Raw genomic sequence first — 20,708 nt, forward strand, 5'->3', positions numbered from 1 at the left:
CGGGGCCGAGAAGGAAAATGAAAGGTGTGACGGGAGATAAGCGTGGGGACGGAGGAGAGCGACAAGAAGAAAGTATAAAGGGAAATACAAATGAGGAGTGAGGAAAAGTTGCCTCCGAGCCGGGGCCGCCAGACGCTGAAATATGATAATCAGAACAGCTGCGCCGCGCCGCCCGCAGCCAATGGGGGCCGCGCGGCCGTGACGTCCCCGCGCCTGACGTCAGGCCAATGGCGAGCGGGCTGAGTTGGAGCAGAGAAGTTTGAGTAAGAGATAAGGGCGAGGCGAGTGCCCGAGCCGCCAGCGCCCAGCCCGGCACCGCCGCACCGCACCGCACCGCACCGCTCCCGCACCACGCCGCGCGGCCGGACCCCGCTGCCCGACCCCGCCGCGCCTCCGGCGCCGCACCCCGCGCCTCACCGTGCGCCCCTTCTCTCTCCGCAGCCCCGACAGTGTCTCCCACGCCGGTGGTGTTCTGTTTTGGCTTTTTCCTTTTTTTTTTTTTTTTTTTTTTTTCATTTCGAGTCTCTCTTTTTTTTTTTTTCTTTCGCTTTTGTTGTTATTGCTTCTATTTTTTGTTTTGTTTTGTTTTATTTTTTAGCGACAGCTCTCAAACCTACTTTGGGGTCTTAAAACGAAAACGTACACCATTTCACTGTGGACATTACACCCTCTTACAGATATGGGAGACATGGGAGACCCACCAAAAAGTAAGGCAGAATTTTACCGTTGTTGGAATAAATGTGCTGTCTATTGTAATCGTTTCAGGCAGGCGAACTGCTAAAGAGCTGAACTTCATTTGAATGGTAGAGACGGTGCCTTTGTTGCCATGCCTGCATGCTTGCTGTGTTTTAACCGCGTAGCCTTGTGTGTTATTAGCCCGGGTTCCTGCTCTGTTTTAAAGTTTGGGGAGCAGTCAGCATTTTAATGGGAGGTCCAGCCACGGAGCTTTGAATTCTCCTCATGCCAGACTGCAGTGTCTGACTACCCAGCACCTAGTCTGTCTATGGGAATTAGCATTAGACTTGCAAAAGAGAGCAAGTGACAACAGTAATGATGCTTGTTCTTGCTAGCAGCCTCGAGTCCCGCTTCTATGCAAAGGGCTGAATGGGAAGCGCACCTAGCCACGCGTTCATCGTTTCCAGTCAGAGCCTCTTAAAAAATGAAATCAAACATATAGGTGCTCCCCCCGTAAGGAAAGATACCCAAGTAAGCAAAAAAAATAAAATAAAAATAAAACAACGAGAGAGTCTGGAGTTTTGATTCCGTGTAAGGCTTGCAAAATGAGGACATTCACCCCGAAGACTGCTCACATATGCATTTTAACATATGTTCCGCCTCCTTTCTAAACGAGGCAAGGTTTTGATGGTACACTTCAATTACCATGCACAAGTGTAATACTCTTTAAAAAACAAAACAACCAAACCACTCAGAGTACTCCCTATAAGGGAACGACACTAAAAGTGTGTTTATCTCTGTAGGAGAGTAAACGGTTAGTCAATCATGTATTTATTTTTATTTCAGAAAAACGCCTGATTTCCCTATGTGTTGGTTGCGGCAATCAAATTCACGATCAGTATATTCTGAGGGTTTCTCCGGATTTGGAATGGCATGCGGCGTGTTTGAAGTGTGCAGAATGTAATCAGTATTTGGACGAGACCTGTACGTGCTTTGTTAGGGATGGCAAAACCTACTGTAAAAGAGATTATATCAGGTACGCCATTTACGTTGTTTATTTTTAAAATATTCTTATTATTATTTTTATTTTTACTTCATAAATCTGACAGAGGCAGGAAGAGGAAAAATTGTGAGAAAGAAGGTGAAAAGATAATTGATATGGGTTTTTTTTTTGTGATTTCCCCATCGATAGACAAGTGAGGGAAAAGTTACAGCGGTCAAGTTTGTTCATTCCACAGATTGATATGCAAAATTCTGTATTAAAAAACAAAACCAACCAAGCAAAAAACCCACCCAAACAAACAAAAAAACACGCATTCAGAAACAGCTAGTGACTGTCTGGGACCCTCCTGAGTACTTTGGCAATGCGTGTAATTCTAACAAAGTGCGAAATCGTGGGTAACCGAGAATATTTTCAGTAGTGTAGCTGTTATGAGCAACAACTAACCGATCGCTTTTTAACGCAATCTGAGAAACACATCTCTCTGTGTTTTTGCAAAGTAATAACGGCATTCATAAGAAAAGCACTTTAAACATGTATACCATAAAAATAAATACACTGGGGGCAAAAAACCGCACCCCTATTTAAACTAGGCCTATCAAACCCAAAAAAACAGAATTAAAAAAAAAATAAATTGAAGTTTCCTTCAGAATGAAGGGTCCTTTTATGGGGAGGTTAAAAACTAGACCAAAATGTTTCTTCGCTAAAATAACTGACATTTAATCTTTTTAAATATTAACCCCTTTGGTGATATCTGACTGCCTTTTCTTTCTTATCTTATCTGTACTGATGAATTAGACAGAGCAGATCAAATTGCCCATCATCTGTTCGCGAACAATTGGGTATATTTAGATAATGGAACCGCTTCCTTCCTCACATTAAAATCTGGTAACTGATAAAATGTGAGAGTTGCCAATCCTGACACTATAGAGAAACCAAAGCAGGAATTTCGAGTCTGTTTATTATTTGTGCTCCTGGGTCATGTTGATCCGTTTCAGTGTCGCCTACTAGGTTTGCCAGACCAGAACTTTGCATGACACTGAGGTATAGACAGTAACTTTTTAATGAAAGTTTTGGGAGCAAGTACTTACCTAGCCACCTAAGATACATTTTCTAATTTCTCTGTAATTCTAAACTGAATGAAAGCATTTCAGCGTTTCATTCTCCACCGCAGAATTCATGAGCAGATCCTTCATTCAAGCTTGTTGTGAGATTATTCTCAAAGTTTTACCATGGAGAAAAAACAGCTCCTTTTTCTTTTTTTTTTTCTTTTTTTTTTTTTTTAATTTCCCCCGCCCCCCTCTCTTTTTCCTTTGAAACGCACTTCGGAGCTGTGCTTTTAAATACCATATTTTCACTAGTTTCAAATGAAAATAAAACTTTTTGATCCAGTTGTACTCGCTCACCTCCTGCAAGAATTCGGCGGGCGAAATTCAAACAAACAAACAAAAAAAATACAATTCTTTCAAGTTAATGCGAAAAACACTTAATTTGCTACAATTTTGAAAGTAAGATGCATGTTATGTACCAGTCGACTTGGAATTAGACAATGAGCCAATTTCAAATTATCAGACGTGCGGGCAACCCCCACAACTTTTGTGCCTGTTAAGGCATACATTTTGCCATGGCTCTGTTCTTTTGCCATTTAGCTGCTTGTTTTTTCTTCTCAAAACGTTTTAATTCGGAAATAGGTATATCACAGTGTAGGGTGAGTACACCTTTGTAGTCCCAGCAGCTAAAGATGTGTGTAAATTAATAGCTGTACCCAAACGCTTGCATCATAGACTGTATCTCTTAAGGAAGAGTATTTGTGAATTCAAGCGTGGAGATTATTATTAGTTCAGTTTTAGAAACAACTTTTACAGTTCTGTGAATCGTGTGCAAGCATATGTACGTGTATCCATATACGTTTGCGGGAAGGTGTTAATGTTACGTAATACCGGGGAGGCTGGCTAAGGAGCACTCGGTGGGAGCCGAGTGGGAGCCTGTGCAGTTATAGACACCCGGAGATGGAGCATTTTCTCACATTCATCTGCTGACAGACGAACAGTCCCCCTGTCCTCCACGGGAAAAGAGGAACCCGCCGCCCACTTCAGTGTGTAACCCCCAGAAACCTATTATGTGCCGTATGGGGTGAGAGGTTGCCCTTCGTTTTACTGCTGCCGGAGGGCTTGAGCCCCGGCTCAGGGAGGAAGCGCCCGCAGGAGGGGAGATGGGGCAGGGGGGCTGAGGTAGGGGCAGGCTGCAGAACCAAAGCATCCAAAATGCCTTGTAGCAGGGGGCGGGATGTTATGCTACTATATATGTGAGGGCGTATATATATATATAAGGGTGGGGGTGTGTGTACGCCTATATTTTTGTATAAAATTAACCTGATGACAGAGGAAAAGGGGAAGAGCCGTAGCAGCTGGCAGGGCCACTCCTGCCGCGTCCCAGAGGCTAAAGTGGCGGCAGCCCGGGCACTCAGTAAGCTCCAAAAGTCCTGAATGGGATCCTCACAAAAAAAAAAAAAATAACACCACTTGGTGAGGCTGGCACTGCCTGTGGATTGGATGACAGCTTCGCCAGCCTCGCCTTTCCCCTGTGCACCTAGGCGGTCTGGGTCAGCCCTTGGCCGGGCTAGGTCAGATCCCCCTGCCATGAAGGAGAGGCAAGCCCAGGTGCCGGGACGGGGGAGGTCGGCTTTCCCTCGGGAAGAAAGGGGTAACTTTTTTGTGTCTTCCCGTTTCACCTTCCACCTCCGCTTGCCTCTCCCCTTTCCTTTGCCCACCGGTGCGCCCGGGTCCCCACTGGTTTTTACGTCGTGTGGAATAGGGGAGAAATAGCAAAGGAATCAGTTTTATCTTTTTCCTCTTATGGCTTCTGTATGTTCAAAGCTTATTTAACTAGTGGACTGCTTGTGGTGCCTTTATGCGGGGACATGGTGCTGCCCTCGACTAGGAGTGAAAATCTCTCTTTTCCTTTTCCTTTCTTCCCCACCCACCCCATATCCTGCCTTCCCCTACTCCCTCCCGTGCTTTTCCTCCTTTCTTCCCTTCTCCTTCTTTCTGGGCTCGGCCCTGCTCAGGTTATACGGCATCAAGTGCGCCAAGTGCAGCATCGGCTTCAGCAAGAATGACTTCGTGATGCGCGCCCGCGCCAAGGTGTACCACATCGAGTGTTTCCGCTGCGTGGCTTGCAGCCGCCAGCTCATCCCCGGCGATGAATTCGCGCTGCGGGAGGACGGCCTCTTCTGCCGGGCAGACCACGACGTAGTGGAGCGGGCCAGCCTGGGCGCTGGGGACCCACTCAGCCCCCTGCACCCCGCCCGGCCGCTGCAGATGGCAGGTACCGCCCAGACCCGGCGCCGCGGGAGCCTGCAAGGTTTGGCGCTGGCAGGCTCGGCTCCTGGCCGGGGGTGGGGCTCCACTGCTTGGTGAGGGTTCCGCACCCCCGCAGAAAGGCGGCCCCAAGCCTCCGCGCCGGCGGAGAGGCTGCAGCTGCGACGCGCCCTACGCCCAGGGCTGCTGAGAGAAACGGCCTCGTACGCGGCACGCGTAAGGCGGAGACACCTGCGCAGGGGGGCCGCACCCCTGCCAGCCTGTGCCCCTCCTGCTCCGACCGCGCACCGAGGGCAGGAGGCTTTCTTCCCGTGCCCGGGACAGCCGGGAGCCTAAGTCGAGGAGGGAAGAGACGCTGCAGGGAGCAAGTCTGCGGTAAAGCACAGGCCCCCTCTGCCTCCAGAGCGTGTGGAAAAGCTGTTTTAAGCACTGGTGGAAGCGGGGGCCGAAAAGAGATAGACTTCATAACTACAGGCGAGCACTTAGGCTGTAATTTAAAACTGTCAACAAGCTAATCTTCGGTAATTGCCTTTTAAAGTGACTCTGCCTTCTTGAGACGTTTTATGTGATTTGATGAGAATTTAATCTTAAAACGCAGCATTGCAACCTCAGAGTCGCCCCACCTTACAATTTTACTTACAGTATAAGTTTTCGACGGGTACATTAGAGACGTCTAGCTTTAGAAAGGGGCACCTCTCTGAGGCAAACTAGGCTGGACAATGCAAGGCCAGCCTGCGCTATTGCTGTGCAAGTAACCGTAACTCGAAAGGTTGTTTACAAACACAGCTATGTTTAAACGGGCTCGTTTCCCGCTTCTGAGAGGATTTCAAGTGACATATCTATATATACGGAGAAATAATCCCGTAGCTGATCATAGCAGAATTTCAGAAAGATTTTGTGTCCTTCCTATAGCGGATTTGTGCTTGTCTTCGAGAGACATACTGTTTTCGCAGGTACAATACTGTTAGATTTGAAGCCTTCGTATTGTCTTAATGGTATTTGCTGATTTATTGTTATAAACAGAAAAGTCAGAACTCGACTGCACAAAAGTAGGCAGTTCTGAATATTACCTAACCAAAGCTTTAGAGAAAAAGAAAGAAAGAAAGAAAGAAAGAAAGAAAGAAAGAAAGAAAGAAAGAAAGAAAGAAAGAAAGAAAGAAAGAAAGAAAGAAAGAAAGAAAGAAAGAAAGAAAGAAAGAAAGAAAGAAAGAAAGAAAGAAAGAAAGAAAGAAAGAAAGAAAGAAAGAAAGAAAGAAAGAAAGAAAGAAAGAAAGGGGGGGGGGGGGGAGAGTGTTTTTTTCCTCGACTGGGTCAAATTACATCTAGATAGCTACAGCTACATAATACACAGAAGAATAGCAGAATCACACAAATCACACGAATACTTTTAGCTCGTTGTGTGACTACCCTTAGATTTGCATTTCTTGCCGGTTTACACGAGTTGCTAGGCTTGTTCCCCTTTTAAAGAATTGGCGAAACATTAATATTTTTAAAGTATTAATCAAAAGTCAACGTAAGTTCACCTAGTGCCTCCACTTCTTAGCACAGACCTCTGTCTTCCGAGGTCTGGAATATAGGGATCTCACAAGAACTTCCTCCACGGTCACGGTGCAGCGGATTTGGCTTGTTTTGCTTTGATTTGGAAGCATCAAACTGCCTGGAGCTGCTGCACATTATCATGGCCTCTGGGTAAATTAAGCTACTTTCCGTGTACAAGAACCAGGCCAGAATTCTATCATTAATTCAATCAGTATTTTTCACTAATTTTCAAGCAAAAAAATATGTTGTTATTATTTTCTCAGGAAATAAATATGTAAAACCCTCCCCCTGCTTTTCTAGCGCACGCACACCTTAGCGAACTCGCCCACCCCTGTCAAGTCTCCTGCAGGTTCGAGCTTCTGTCATTAAGGGGGGTGGTTTGTTTTTGCAAATTAATTATCTGTGGAGTCAGAAATGTCAGTCCTGTCACTCCAACAGCGCATAAAGCAGAGGAGGATGCAGGAGCTCCGATAGATCTGACTGCTTGAATGGCCTTTGAAAGAGGGTTCATCACCCCCGTCCCCCGCCTCCCCCAGCCCCACCAGCTTAGATTCATAGCCTCTGCAGACTCCTTGCTTCCTACTTATGGGGATAATGTTCCTCCCTTCCCCTTCCCTTACAGCAGAACCTATCTCTGCTAGACAGCCAGCTCTGCGACCCCACGTCCACAAGCAGCCCGAGAAGACCACCCGAGTCCGGACTGTCCTTAACGAAAAACAGCTTCACACCTTGAGGACCTGCTACGCTGCCAACCCCAGACCTGACGCCCTCATGAAAGAGCAACTGGTAGAAATGACTGGCCTCAGCCCGAGGGTCATCAGGGTTTGGTTTCAAAACAAGCGGTGCAAGGACAAAAAAAGGAGCATTATGATGAAGCAGCTTCAGCAGCAACAACCCAATGACAAAACTGTAAGTGGCTTCAGCCTCTCACCATGCTCTGCCTTCCTTCCCAAGGAGAAACGCCTGGGCTGTGCCCAGCACGGCCAGCCTCTGCGGTCGGTCTGACGCTTCTGATTCTGAGAGAGCTCCCTTAAAAAAAGGAAAATGATACGGTTTAACTATTATCTGCTTATTTCTGCTGTCAGTGCAATTAAAACATAACACAGTGAGAAACTGATACAGACTGCTTAAGAGAAAGCAATTATTTTTGTAGGGCTAAGGATATGCAGTGGATTAGACTAACTTCTCTGCTGCATGAATTGTGACCCGCAGAGTTTACGGCATGTCATAAGCCCAGCATTGTGTAATATTTATATTGCAAATGCCAAGAACTCCTTGAGGGGAAAATTACACTTTCGCCCTCTTCAATGATTTTTACACAGGAGTAAAACCAGAAGTAAAACCCATGAGCAAAAGGGAAAATTAATGTATTTTCTTAGCACTTTATTTACTAAAATGTGTATGTGTTTGTCAGAGCTCTTACTGTAGGAGAAGATAAATACAATGCAATGCTTTTGGAATTACTATAGTGTTTGAAGATTATTTAAAATATATACTGTTCTGGAGAAGAAATATATAGGGTTTTTATCTGCAGGCATAGGCACGTGTGATGCAAACAAGCGGAAAGCGATTCAGCAGATCAAACTGGCTGTCTCCATTTTAAGCCAACTACTTTATTATTTCTTTTCTGTTGTTGTTAGTCCACTTGAAGAAGAGTGTTATTCTCCCTGTGTATATTGACTGACCTGAGAATGACTATTAATTCATAAGGCTGCCTAGTTAAGTGGAATTTAAGGAGTTTCATTTTACCCTGTTGGAATGCAATAAACCACGATGTTATTAACTCGCCTGAACAATCTGTTTGTGGAGGCTTGGAGTTATTTTGCACAATGTGCCTGCATGCACCACAGGGTGTACTGAGAGGGATGGCCTTTTTTTTTTTTTTTTTTTTTTTTTTTTTAAAGGCCATGGTACTGACGTACGCCAGGTTTGCTGTGCGCTGGATACACGATCCAGTTAAGATCACACAGAACAAAACCAGCCTGGATGCGACTTAGAAAGGCAGCATGATTAACCGTTTCTTATGCCGAATCGTGCATCGGCAGCCAAGATACAAAGTGCTCGTATAAGAAAGCTTGGGTTATGCGTTGAGAGAAATAGAAGGATTAAAGAGAAAGAAAGTAAACTTCCACCGTGATAAATGCAGCAGGTAGAAATAGGCCGACCTAGAGTAGAATAGAGTAAGATATTCACAGCAGATTAACAAAGCAAATACAAGTGACTGTATAGATAAGATAGAAAGCAGTTTATTGACTCAGCGCTTATATACAATAAAGTTAACCAAGCTCATTAACATCTTGTGCTGTGCTGTTTACAGAATATCCAGGGGATGACAGGAACTCCGATGGTGGCTGCTAGTCCGGAGAGACATGACGGTGGTTTACAGGCGAACCCGGTGGAGGTGCAGAGTTACCAGCCGCCCTGGAAAGTACTGAGTGACTTCGCATTGCAGAGTGACATAGACCAACCTGCTTTTCAGCAACTAGTAAGTGTCGGTTCCCAGCCGGAGCAGGCCAGCCTGTACCCGGGGCAGAGCAGTGGGGGATTCTCTAAACGTGCCGGATGCCCTTAGAGAGATGAGCAATCTAGCCGGGTGTTCCTGAAATGGCAAAGTGGGCGTGATGACACTGTAAATGCGGCGAACTGAACTGATTTAACAGGGCCTGATGCAAAACTTACCTTAGTGCACAGTGGAGCTCTTGCCGAGTTGAGTGGGAGCTGGATAAAGCCCGACCCAGGTCTTAGATTAACTTAGCTCTCACACTCCCGAAAACTGAAAGCATCTCTGTCCATAGAACTAAAACATTCTTCTTGTCATTTAATTGCACGTGCAGTCGTGAAAGCAGTTTCTAAAATTCTCCCCTCCCCGCTTCGGGGCAGTTTTGCTTTTATGTGATAGAGTAGACTTTAAATATATTATTGAAATGTCAGCTTGTGCCCTTGTTTTGTCACACAACTACGAATAGCTTAATTACATTTTTGAACTCCTTGTTTTAAGCATGTACCTCTAGATATAACTTTATATATCTAAATGTACATATATACACGAAGATATATACACATATATATCTTACATTAAATGTTGTCCTTTGGAAAGGGAATCGTTAGTAGGTAATCATACGAAAAATTCAAAATATATAATAAACTGCCTTAAGCCAAAAGAAAACAGACCTTTTAGAGTAAATTCTGTTCTTAACTCACTTCCTTATGCCTACGTCATTTGGCAGCTCATAGGGGACCATATAATCTACAGTACTTAGGCCCAACAAGGTGAATTAAGGACAGAAGTTCAGCCTTAACTCAATTTCGTGGCCTAAGTGTGTTAAAACCAGACCTTTAAAATAATAAGGTATGTTATGTACAGTTTTTCAGTGATTCAAAAGAATACTCAGTGATTAAAATTAATATAAAGAGCATTTTTTTTGTATGTTGGGCATTTTTTTCGACATGAAGCAATGGAAGACAATGGTTTGCAGCCATGTTTAGGATTGTTTTCAGACTTTTTCAGTTTAGTATCACACTTTTTTACAGGATTGCTTTTCTTTTGCCTAGTGGCAGGCTGCAGTGTGCTTCCCTCCCCTGCCAAACCGTGCTTGCTTGGGAAGCTGCAGTACAGCAGCAGGGCTGTTTGCATCATCTTACCTCTAGAGCAACCACCAGTTTTCCAGCTTTAAATAATCTGTGAAGCAGACACAAGAAAAATGTATCTCCTTCGGCTGCCTTACTTATTGTGCCTTAACAGTATAAGAGATTTTAAAAACCTTTGATGCAATGAGTTTTTCTAGGGAAAAAAAAAAAAAAAAAAAAAAAAAAAAGTAGGATGGAAGATGGATAGCCCAAATAGCCCAAATACACACATGCACTAGAGAGTTTAATATTTGTATATATGGGACATAATATCTAATACTGAAAAGAGTTCAGATAAGGAACTGTGAATGGAACAGACAGTTCATCGACCGTCAAGGCACGTCTCTAATCTGCAAAGGGCCTTAATCACAGGATCACCTAGATAATAGGTGCCAAAGAAATGCTTTTGGATTAGCAAAACTCCACCCTTCAAATCAAGTCTTCTCCCAACGCTGTTCCTAAACTAACGGGAGCCGCGGGGCACATTAGGATGGAGAAGTGTGACCTTTTTTATCAAACCGATTCTCGTCAAAAAGAGATAGCACCCGCATCACATCACAAATGAAAGAGGATGGCTTGTTTCAAATGCCTTCTGCTCCTGGACGCTCCTTCCAGTTTTATTTTAGTATATGCATGAAAGGAAAAAAACCGTAACTTTGCAGTTTCGTACAGAAAAAACAACACATGCACTCTTAAATAATTGACCAGAACACCCTGTTAGGATTGCCACTCATGCAAGACAGGGAAGAAGGTCTCATTAATAAGTTTGTTTGTATGTGTGCTCTTCCAGTGTTTGTTTTTCTTATTTTCTTTTTTTTGTTTGTTTTTATTTTCATTGGGTTTTTTTTTGTTTGTTGGTTTGGTTTGGGATTTTTCGGTGGGTTTTTTGTTGCTTTTTTTTTTTTTTTTTGTGGGTTTGTTTTGGTTTGGTTTTTTAATCTGCTTTTTTTCGGTGATATGGCCGAGGACCTAAAGAATATTTCTGTGAAATCGGTGGGAAGCTAAACAAAGCAAGAGACAGTGACACAGCTTCCCATGGAGATGTATCAGGCCATTCGGCTGCATGCCTATCTATTTATTTTTGCATTCTTCTTTGTCTTTGCCTGCTACTTTTCTTTGATTGTTACAGTCGTAACAACACTTCTTTTTCTTAGTTTTCTTCCTTTTTTTTTTTCTTTTTTTTTTTTTTTTTGGCAGGTTAATTTTTCAGAAGGAGGACCCGGTTCCAATTCTACTGGAAGTGAAGTAGCATCAATGTCCTCTCAGCTGCCAGATACGCCCAACAGCATGGTAGCCAGTCCTATTGAGGCATGAGGAACATTCATTTCTGTTGTTGTTTCTGCCCTTACACTCAACCTTGTTCGAGAGAGTGGGAAAGCGATCACGTTGGGACTCCGAAATTTAGGGGGGAAAAGTATTTAACAATCCTATAATTAACCTAGCAAGGAATTGCTCCACGAAATGAACGGAGTCATGTTTGAAAAGACAAGGTAATATGGTAGCAACACTGTGAAGACAATCATGGGATCTTACTAGAATAAATACTAAAACAAACAAACAAAAACAAAACAAAAACAAACAAACAAACAAAACACAAAAAAGAAACTACAAAAAAACCACAAAAACCCAACAAAAACCACAAAACGCAAACTAAAAACAAACAAAAGCAAAAAAAAAACACAAAGAAAAAATCACAAACGACAAAAGAAAGCAAAACAAAACCAAAAAATAACAAGCAACAAAGCCTGCGCTATTCAATGATCAGAGAAGGATCGAAAAGTCATTTTCAAAACTTAAAGGATTTGTATTCGTGGATCTCAAAAAAAAAAAAAAAAAAAAAATCTTTCATTTGACTGCACATCTTAGGGAGAAACCAAGGTAGAGGGACTTTCTACCCAGTCCCTCCTAATACGAATGGTGCTGTTTCTATATTGGGGATAAGCCTTGCCAAAAGGAGCTCCACTAAGTTTTCCGTCATCAGGAAAGAGACGATTTAGCCCTGCATTGTTGAAAGATTCATTGCAGGAAGGTGGAGCTGCATTGGTCTGCAATGTTGTTTTTAGTTGACTCTTAACAAGGGGATGTTTCTTGGGTCTCTTCTAGCATGTACTGTAGCGCGGTTTTGATTTTGTTTGGTTGAGATCCACCCTTTATCAAGTCTGAAGCGATTAAAAATACGTGTTTGAACTCCTCTTAAAAAAAAAAAAAAAAAGAAAAAAAAAAAAAAGAAGCATTGCAACAAGGTATACCTCTATTTTGCCACAAAGCGTGTCGGGATTGTGTTTGAAATGTGTCTGTCCCCTCCCCCAAAGATATGTATAGTCATTGGTTAAAACGACTGTTTTCTTCTTTCTGTTTCTGTTTCTCTTTCTGTTTCTCTTTCTCTTTCTTTCTCTCTCTCTCTCTCTCTCTCTTGCTCTTCTTCTCTCTCTTGAAATAAAGAGAAAAAAAAAAGTAAAAGTAAAAAGAAAAAAACACAACCTTTTTGTTTGCTCTTGCATTGCAAAATTTTAAAGTAATTTATTATTTATTATCAGAAGACTTGCCACTTTTCATGTCATTTAACTATTTTTTGTTTGCTGAAGTAAAAGAAAAAAAGAAAAAAAAAGAAAAAAAAGAAAAAAAAAAGAAAAAAATGAAAAAATGTACCGTGGTCTTTGAATTATATGTCTAATTCTATGTGATTTTCGTCTTTTTTTTTTTTTTCCTTAAATATTATGTGAAATAAAAGCGCCATATGTAGAATTATTATATCTTCAGGACTATTTCACTAATTAAGCGTTTGGAATAGAGAAAATATTAATAATATTAATATTAAGTAATGAACAAAGTTCCCTCTTTTAAGTATTTACAAGTTAGCAGCTAAAATACCTGAAATAAAATATTGCATGCAAAGCAGGTCGTTAGTGAATAAAAAGAGTGTGATATTTTATTGCAAGTATTAACGACCAGCTTGTAAATTTCCGTTTCAACAACTGTATCAGGGCTAGTTGGATGCCTTAGCTTTCAATCGATAACGTTAGAAATTCTCTTGTTCCCACTCCCCCATCCCTTGCCCTTAAACGTGGTATTACTCTAGGCATGATCTGAGATAACGTTAAGACATCTAAAGAACTGGGAGCTCAGGCTTTTTTTGCTGAGTTCTATTATTTTTTAAAAATAATAAAAGAAAGTGCTGTATACCAAAGCCTCGTTGTTGAGATTGTTGAAGTGACCTGTACTTTAAGTATAAGCTCCTGATAAAAGGGACTCTTTGCTTAACAAGTCAAGTATGACCATTATTTATCAGTGTCTGCTGTCAAAACGATTGAAAAATGCTGCAGGAGGAATAGGTTTTGGGGATATTGCTGTGAAATTGCACGAATGTTGTTCCTTCATTTCTGTCGACTTCTCTTCACTCCCTCTTTTCTTCCTTTTTTCATTTGCGGGGGAGAGGGTGGTGAAAGCTAGAAACGTGGGCGATTTCTTGGGGAAAAGAAGAAGAAGAAGAAGAAAACATAGGAAAGTGCTGGTTTTGCTCCGATCCAAGTGCTCCCGGCAAGCACAGGACAAAGGTTCGCTTTAAAATTTCCGTAACAACTGGAATATACGGAGATTTTTAGTCTGACAAAGAAGTTGGTTTGCATGACAGTTACTCATACCCCTAACGTTTTCTTAACATAACTTTCTTTTTGCTCCCTCCTCACCATCTTAGCCCACCCTGAGCAAGCTCAGCTGTAGAAACAACCCATTTCGACAGTACAGAGAACATTAAAAAACGGTTAAAAGTCTAATACAAGGATTTCAATAATCCTGATTATAAACTGGATTCATTTTGTATGCTTAAGTGTAATACATTTTTGAGTACTTGATAAATATTTAAATAAATATGAAATCTACCTTAAACTGTGTGACCCGTAACCCTTGTGTTTTCATACAGGATCAGAGGCTTGGTACGACGCTTCGGGGGGGCGGGAGGGAGAAAGGGTGTCATTTCTGCACCATGGTCTAACGTGTAAGTTTTTTGAGTCGCTCTTACTGGTCGGGATGGGTGGGCGAAATGGGGATTCCGGATGTCCAGTGTCTGACTCGGGGGCGTCTTTCAATTGCGCTGAAAACCTGTAAGGTCAGGACAAGACGGGGGACTTCGCGTTCGCCTTTCACCGCCTGGCACCTAACGTGTAGGTGGGAGGTGCGGCTACTCCGCTGGGAGAGGCGCAGGTGACCCCGCGGGAGAGCGACTGGCGCGCCAGGCGTTACTGAGAGCCCGTACGTGCTGCCAAGGCAGCACCTTCCGCTCGGTGACGATCTGTCGTCTCAGAGGTCCGCGCAGGCGAATTTTGGTTGTTTTTCCTTGCGAGGGGGAAGGGCCCCCCAGCTCTGCGCGGGGCCGGGGCTGAACTACGCGGCTCCCCGCGGTCCTGGCGCGCCCTTCCGGCGGCTGGGGCTGTCGCTGAGATAAGCGGCCCGCCGGGAGGCAGCGGTTTGCATTTGGGCTGCCAACAGCATCTTGCTCTTAGAAGCACACAGCGCTGCGTGTATTCAGAGAGCTGCAGCCGCGCTGCAACTCCTCTGCTCTGCAGCGGGATGGGGGAGGGAGGCCCGCTCGTGATGTGACTGCACCCACATCTAGAGTGGGGCTCCTGCCTGCACCCCCAAGAAGGGCCTGAGCCTCCCCACCTCCCACTCCGCCCTTCCCTTGAGCCTGCCTTGGGGGGCTGTGCTCACTTCTGCTGCTGCAGCTCCGGGCTCTCCGCGACCCCCTGGACGCCACAGCCCTGCTCTGGCCCGCCCCTTTGCACAGACCTGCGGCCACGGGGTCATCTCGGAGCCTTCTCCCCTCGAAATTTCAGTTAAACAAAACTCGTCTTATTTCAAGTGTATTTCTTTTGTGGGGAGGAGGGGGGGTTCCCTTTTCCATTTAATAGACTTGTGGCATGTTTCTTCCCTTCCCGAAAACTATGAGTATTATCCATGATGGAACAAGTGGAGACAAACTTTTGAGCCATCCCTCATAGTGCCTTCAGGAGAACACCTTTCCTGCAGGATTCGTGCAAGCGAGAGAAAACGACTTCTTCATGAAATGCGTGTCCAAATGGTGCTCTGTGCAGATTCCTGCTGTGGTTCCTCCTGATACGGGAGAGGGCCGCAATAAACAGTCCCAGGTCCGCTGGTACTCTTCTGGAGACAGCCTCTAAATAATGTCAAGTAAGATCTGCTAAACCCTGCTGTAATTTCTCTGAGAATTTTGTTTGCACACACAGAGACCACTATTTAAACTCTTCTCATTTCAATATTTATACCAGGTTAATTAGCTCTCAGCATCTCCAGCCAACGTGGCAGTGAGACGCAGAAGCCGTGGATGTGAATTCTCAGCGTTGCGAACAGTCGAAAATCTCAACAGTAAGTGCTTGCCTTTATATACATATGCATACATACATACATATCTTTAAAAATCCACTTTGGGTCACGCAAAAAATGGGCAGAGGGGAAGGAATGAGTCCCCCCCCCGGTGGGGCTGGCCCTGATGCAGCTGCAGCACCAGGGCAGCGCCCAGGCTGAGGCCGGGGCCGGGGCGGGAGCGAGATCAGGGGCTGCGGAGCCGCGCGGGTTTCGCGGACACTGAGCCGCCCTCGACCCCTCTGCATGCCCAAAACGCTGGCAGGGTTTAGCGGCGCGAGGTGCAGCAGCTGGGCGGTTTGCGTGCTTTGGCGGAGCTGTAAGTAGTTAATAAAGGGGCTGGAAAGAGATCCTCTATACTGATTGTTCCTGATTGTTGTTTTCTTGATAACAGAGCAAGCCACTGAACGACTGTTTGAGCTCAGGCGCCACAAACATAAACTTAACAGCTCCCAGTGTGCCGGCCCTGCTGGAGGATCACTCCTCACCTCCCGGGACTTGAGAAGTGCAGGCGGAGAAGGCAGCTCCCATGGAGGCAGGCACCTGGGGGGCGGGGGAGGCTCGCCTGTATGACCGAGTTTTCCAAATTGCATGGTATCTGCTGTCATTAGCCAGGGGAAAGGGGTGTAAAATTAATCGGTGCCTTTCCCCTGTCCTCCTGCCCGTGCCGTGTGTCGGGGCAAGGTCTGTGCGCCATTCTTCCCAGCATCCCAGGCGAGAGATACAAGTATTTACATCAGGTTGATGTTTCCCTTGAATTTTCTTGCCGCGCCCACAGGCCACCAAACAAGCATTTGGCCTTGTCTGGAGTCGGGGAGGGAGGGAGACGGAGGTAGGCAAGGCGCAGCCTCGCTGCGACAAGCTGGCACTCTCTGCGGGCCGGGTCTCCCGGGACCGGCAGCGCCGGGGCAGCAATAGGGCTGGGCGGCCAGGCCGCTCTCCGCCTTGGCTGCATCTGGATTAATTAGCTGCAGCACCGGCTTTTTCCGGGGGTGTGTGGAGGGGGGAGAGAAAGAAGGAGGAAGGCTGCAAAACGGGATTATTTATTTATTTATTTATTTGGTTGTTTTCTTTTCTCCTGCCAGACAGAACAGGACAAGGTGTGCATGTGGGAAAGAGAGAGCGTGGAAAAACTTTCTAGAAATAATTGACATGGACCAAAGCAGAGCTCGGCTTCTACCTCCGGGCAGACCTCGGGCGGCAATGGGAAGAGGAAAATAGGGTGTTACTGTGGCTTTTCTTTAGGAGGGCTGTTCAGGTCGGTAGATCTCCAAGGCTAATCCAAACAACCCGTTTGACTTGTGAGGTCCGGAGTCTAGACAGAGTTGGTGGCTCGGCGGCTCCTTATCTGGTTTTGGAATCAGCCAAAAGAGACTTTTCTTAATGTCCACAGCAGCACTGGGATCTGCTGGGGCCAGGGAGCCACCGCACCTCGCAGACAGGACAACAAATACACCCACCACCTGGAGGCTTTACAGCCCGCTTTGTTGTTCCCAGGCCGCCGCGGCTGCGGCCCTGGCTCCCCCCGCCCTCGGCCGCCGGGCAGTGGTGACCGCCTGGCTGCTTAGTAAAACACGGACGGACACCCCGTCGCTTGAACCCCGCAGCTGCCCCTGTCGCCCCTGGGCACCGAAAGGCACCTCTCTGGCAGGATGTTGCACTGGGCATTCGAGCTCCGCTGGGGTAAAGAGTGCTGTTATTTTCACAGCCCTCACCCCCCGCCGCCCGGGTGTGTGATTGTCACTTCTGATTTTTTTTTTTTTATTTTATTTTTTTAAAAATTATTATTATTTTCCAGTTTGAGTTTTGCAGAGAATGGGAAAAAATATCCAAACTCACTCCTGTTCACCAACATTAAAGAATGATCCAAGCAAATAAAATAAGAGCTAATAAGTCAGCTTAGATACAACATCATCTTTGGGAGTAGAAAACTGCCTTCTGTCTTAGTTCCTTTGTTCTGGGTTTGTGGATGTTAAAAGCTGTAAAGCTTGTTTGAGGCGGTTGTGATCAATAAAAGCATTTAACTGAAGAGCAAGAAGCATTTTGGAAAGTAAAGTAATCTTTTGGTTGGATGTCACTCTTCCTATTTACTCATTTGTTTTCTTGAGCTTTCATACTCTCCTGGCACGTTGGGCGGTGGATGGTGAGTTTCCAGGTTTCTGAACAGTGCATGATCCCGTCCACCGTCTCCGCCATTTCTGTGTTGTAAGGCAAAACAGTTTGCTGCGACTCTCTGCGATTCCTCTCCAAACTCTGTATTGTTTCTCAGTGCGGTTGAATTCAGGGCCATGATACCCCATTTTGGAAGAAAGCGAGCTGATTGCTGTAACTACGATGCACTGATCGCTATTTGCTGTGGATATTGTAATTGAGTCTGTTAATGTGGAATTATGAAATTTGCCAGAGGGTACTTTCTCCCTGCAGTTTAGAAGGTTTGTGGCTAAGTGCTGTTTTCTAGATTTAGTAGTTGAAAATTTCCTCATGTACAGAGCAAATTATATTCAAGGCTTTTGCAGTAATTTTCTATCAAACACATGTAACACATTCCAAATAACTCAGGGAATTCAGGATCAACAGAGCAATATTTCCTAGAAAAGGAATCTTAACCATGATCCTGGTACTTTTTTTTTTTTTTTTCTCATGGGTAAAACTTCGTGTTTATTTTTAACTGTCACAAATACAAGGTGTTGTTTGAAAAGTGTTAAACTTAGCAGGTATATAGAGATAATACTGACGTGTCACTGTGCATGATAAAGTAAAATATGGTGGGAATTAACTTGAAAAGTTTATGAAGGTTTTAACTACAGCCCATAAATTAACCTTTTTTCACAAAGATATGATATGTAGAAGATCTTACAATATGTATGACACTTTAAAAAATACTCCAATATTTGTGGCCCAAATGTTTTTTCCACAACTTGAAGACACAGAGGTCTCAGTCTTTGAAGAATTTACTGTAAATAATCTGAATTAATACTAGACCACTCTAGTGAATCACAAATTACAGAAGCAAACTTTACACAGGGCCTACTGTGAAGGTATTGAAAAATTTGCTGCTACCTTCTATTGAAGAAGAAATGTGTAGCTCTGAGGGCTGAAGTCAATTCTCCTTGAAGTTAGTATAAAAAATGTTCTAGACATGTGGGTATAAAATCAGTGCTGCGATTTTATGGAGAAAAAGGTAATTTCCTTTCCACCAGCCTAATTTTCTTCCATATTTGACCTTAAATGGCTGCATAATTTTCTGTTATAAGAAAAAAAATCCTCAGAAGCTATCGGTGCATCAGTAAAAGCCTCTTCCTTGGTGTAGTAAAGCAAAGCAGGAGCCAATAGCTCATCTGAATGTACAGAATATTATGAAATAAAGCAGCCACTCACTGTCTCATTTACTGCAGCCTAAAGGAAATGTCATACATTGTGAATTCTGGGGTAGGGGACTATGTACAAATAACTTACATTATATTTTACAGGAGAGAGCTCTGAGCAAAACTTAGCATGATTAGTCCCACACCAGCTCTGAATTTCTAACTTACATGTATTTCTTCATTATACAAAGCAAGGAGGGTTCTGCAGGATTTGGCCGTACCAGTGTGACTCAGATACAGGCTTGTTCTGAGCCAGGCAACTGCCCAACTGGCTGTTGCAGAACAACTGCAGGCTTCATACACAGCACAGGATTTGAGGTGTGCTAAAGTTCCAGGGTGATCTTTTAGTGAAAATGAATTAATAGTATTTTTTTTTTTTAATCACTCAGATTCTTTTTCTGCAGCAAGAGTTTAATGATTTTAGCCCTTGGAAGACAAGAGCTTATTTTAGTTAGTCCAGTAACCTTATTTAGGTTTGGACCTTTTGTGGCTGAAAACCCTGGGTAGTTTTGATAATTAAGTCAGGATGGGTGAGATTGCGCACCTAGTGGCCAGACACCTCAAATTGTTGTATCACTTGAAATCAAAGTGTTTTAGTCCAGTGTTCATAACAGATCTTACTGGCTCACTGCTTAGTGTAAACTTAATTCCAGTGTTCATATAGGATGAGTATATTCAAGACATTAGATGTGTTTTCTTCATCACAGTTTTTTAAATACTGGATTTTTAAAGCTCTGACCTTGTTGTATACTGTTTTTCTTCTAATGAATTAGTTTTCAAGGCCATTTTGCTGTGTCATTCTAGTAATCATAGCTATTTTATGCCCTGATCTTAATTTTTTCCTGAGGAAAGCCCCAAGGGACTTAAAGACGGTCATGTGTCCTTGATTCAGTTGAGTCTATCCCATTTCAAAGTCAATAATCTCTGCCAGTTATATAGTGGTAAAGGCAACAACGTTTAGTTTTTTTGCAGTGACAGCCACATATCATATTTGTTTGTGGTAATAATACTATTATCAGATATTTTAGAGTGGAAGAATTTGTTATTGAAGTAGACCTGGAAATTAAATTTCACCATTTTGGGTCTTGGATCTGCAGTACATTGGTGCTTCAAACCTGATTACATTCGGGATATGTGTTTGCAGTTTTCATTAAATACAGAAAAGACCCAGAAGATTAAAAAAGGCAGATACCAGTTCTTACAACTATCAAAGTTATTATTTGTCAGTTTGCCATTTTTCCTGGTGAATGTTTTGATTACAGAAAGAAACTTCTTTCTGAAATCATTAGGTCATTTAAGCAGGGATTCATCTGAGGGTGCTTTTGGCTGTTCCGTCGTTGTGCAGTGCCAAATATAACGGGCCATGCTCTTCACAGAGCAATGCTGTGACCATGATGGTCAATAATAGTAAATAAAATGATATGGTGATGTTAATACAACTCTACAGTAAGAACTGGCTAACACAGATGGAAAGCCTTGCATCTTACAGTTGCTAAATTCCCACAAAATAATTTTTCAACGCTGTGCTTATTCATGTTTTGATGGCAAAATTGTCATCAGAAGAATTTGGGCTCTTCATTGAGTAAAATGTGTCAAAGAAAAAATGGGAATTAAGAATGAAATATCATGACAAGTAACAGCATTTCAATTACTGCAATGAGTTTTATGTTGCAAGGGCTGTTGAGTGTGAATGGAAAAATCCTGGAAACTCAAAGTCTTGTACTGCAGGATCAGATGTTTGGCTGGCTATTATAGTGACCAAAACAGTATGTTAAATCTTTAGAGTTTTAGCTGCCTTCAACT

General features: G+C 43.7%; 1 protein-coding gene across 1 annotated transcript; it reads left to right on the top strand.

The window, feature by feature from the left end:
• Nucleotides 1-670: 670 nt before the first annotated feature.
• ISL1 (ISL LIM homeobox 1) lies at nt 671-11,991 on the top strand. Its single transcript, XM_051642721.1, has 6 exons — nt 671-707; nt 1,522-1,711; nt 4,743-5,002; nt 7,157-7,443; nt 8,852-9,019; nt 11,359-11,991. Exons 1-6 carry the CDS (start codon nt 680-682, stop codon nt 11,473-11,475), a joined length of 1,050 nt encoding a protein of 349 aa, XP_051498681.1. The 5' UTR covers nt 671-679; the 3' UTR covers nt 11,476-11,991.
• Nucleotides 11,992-20,708: the final 8,717 nt, after the last annotated feature.

Source organism: Apus apus, chromosome Z (assembly GCF_020740795.1).
Source record: "Apus apus isolate bApuApu2 chromosome Z, bApuApu2.pri.cur, whole genome shotgun sequence".
NCBI lineage: Eukaryota > Metazoa > Chordata > Aves > Apodiformes > Apodidae > Apus > Apus apus.

Coding starts and splice junctions, on each gene's coding strand:
- ISL1 (XM_051642721.1), top strand. CDS start 680: ATGGGAGACATGGGAGACCCACCAAAAA. Junction 5,003..7,156: donor CCGGCCGCTGCAGATGGCAG/GTACCGCCCAGA, acceptor CTTCCCTTACAG/CAGAACCTATCTCTGCTAGA. Junction 7,444..8,851: donor AACAACCCAATGACAAAACT/GTAAGTGGCTTC, acceptor TGCTGTTTACAG/AATATCCAGGGGATGACAGG.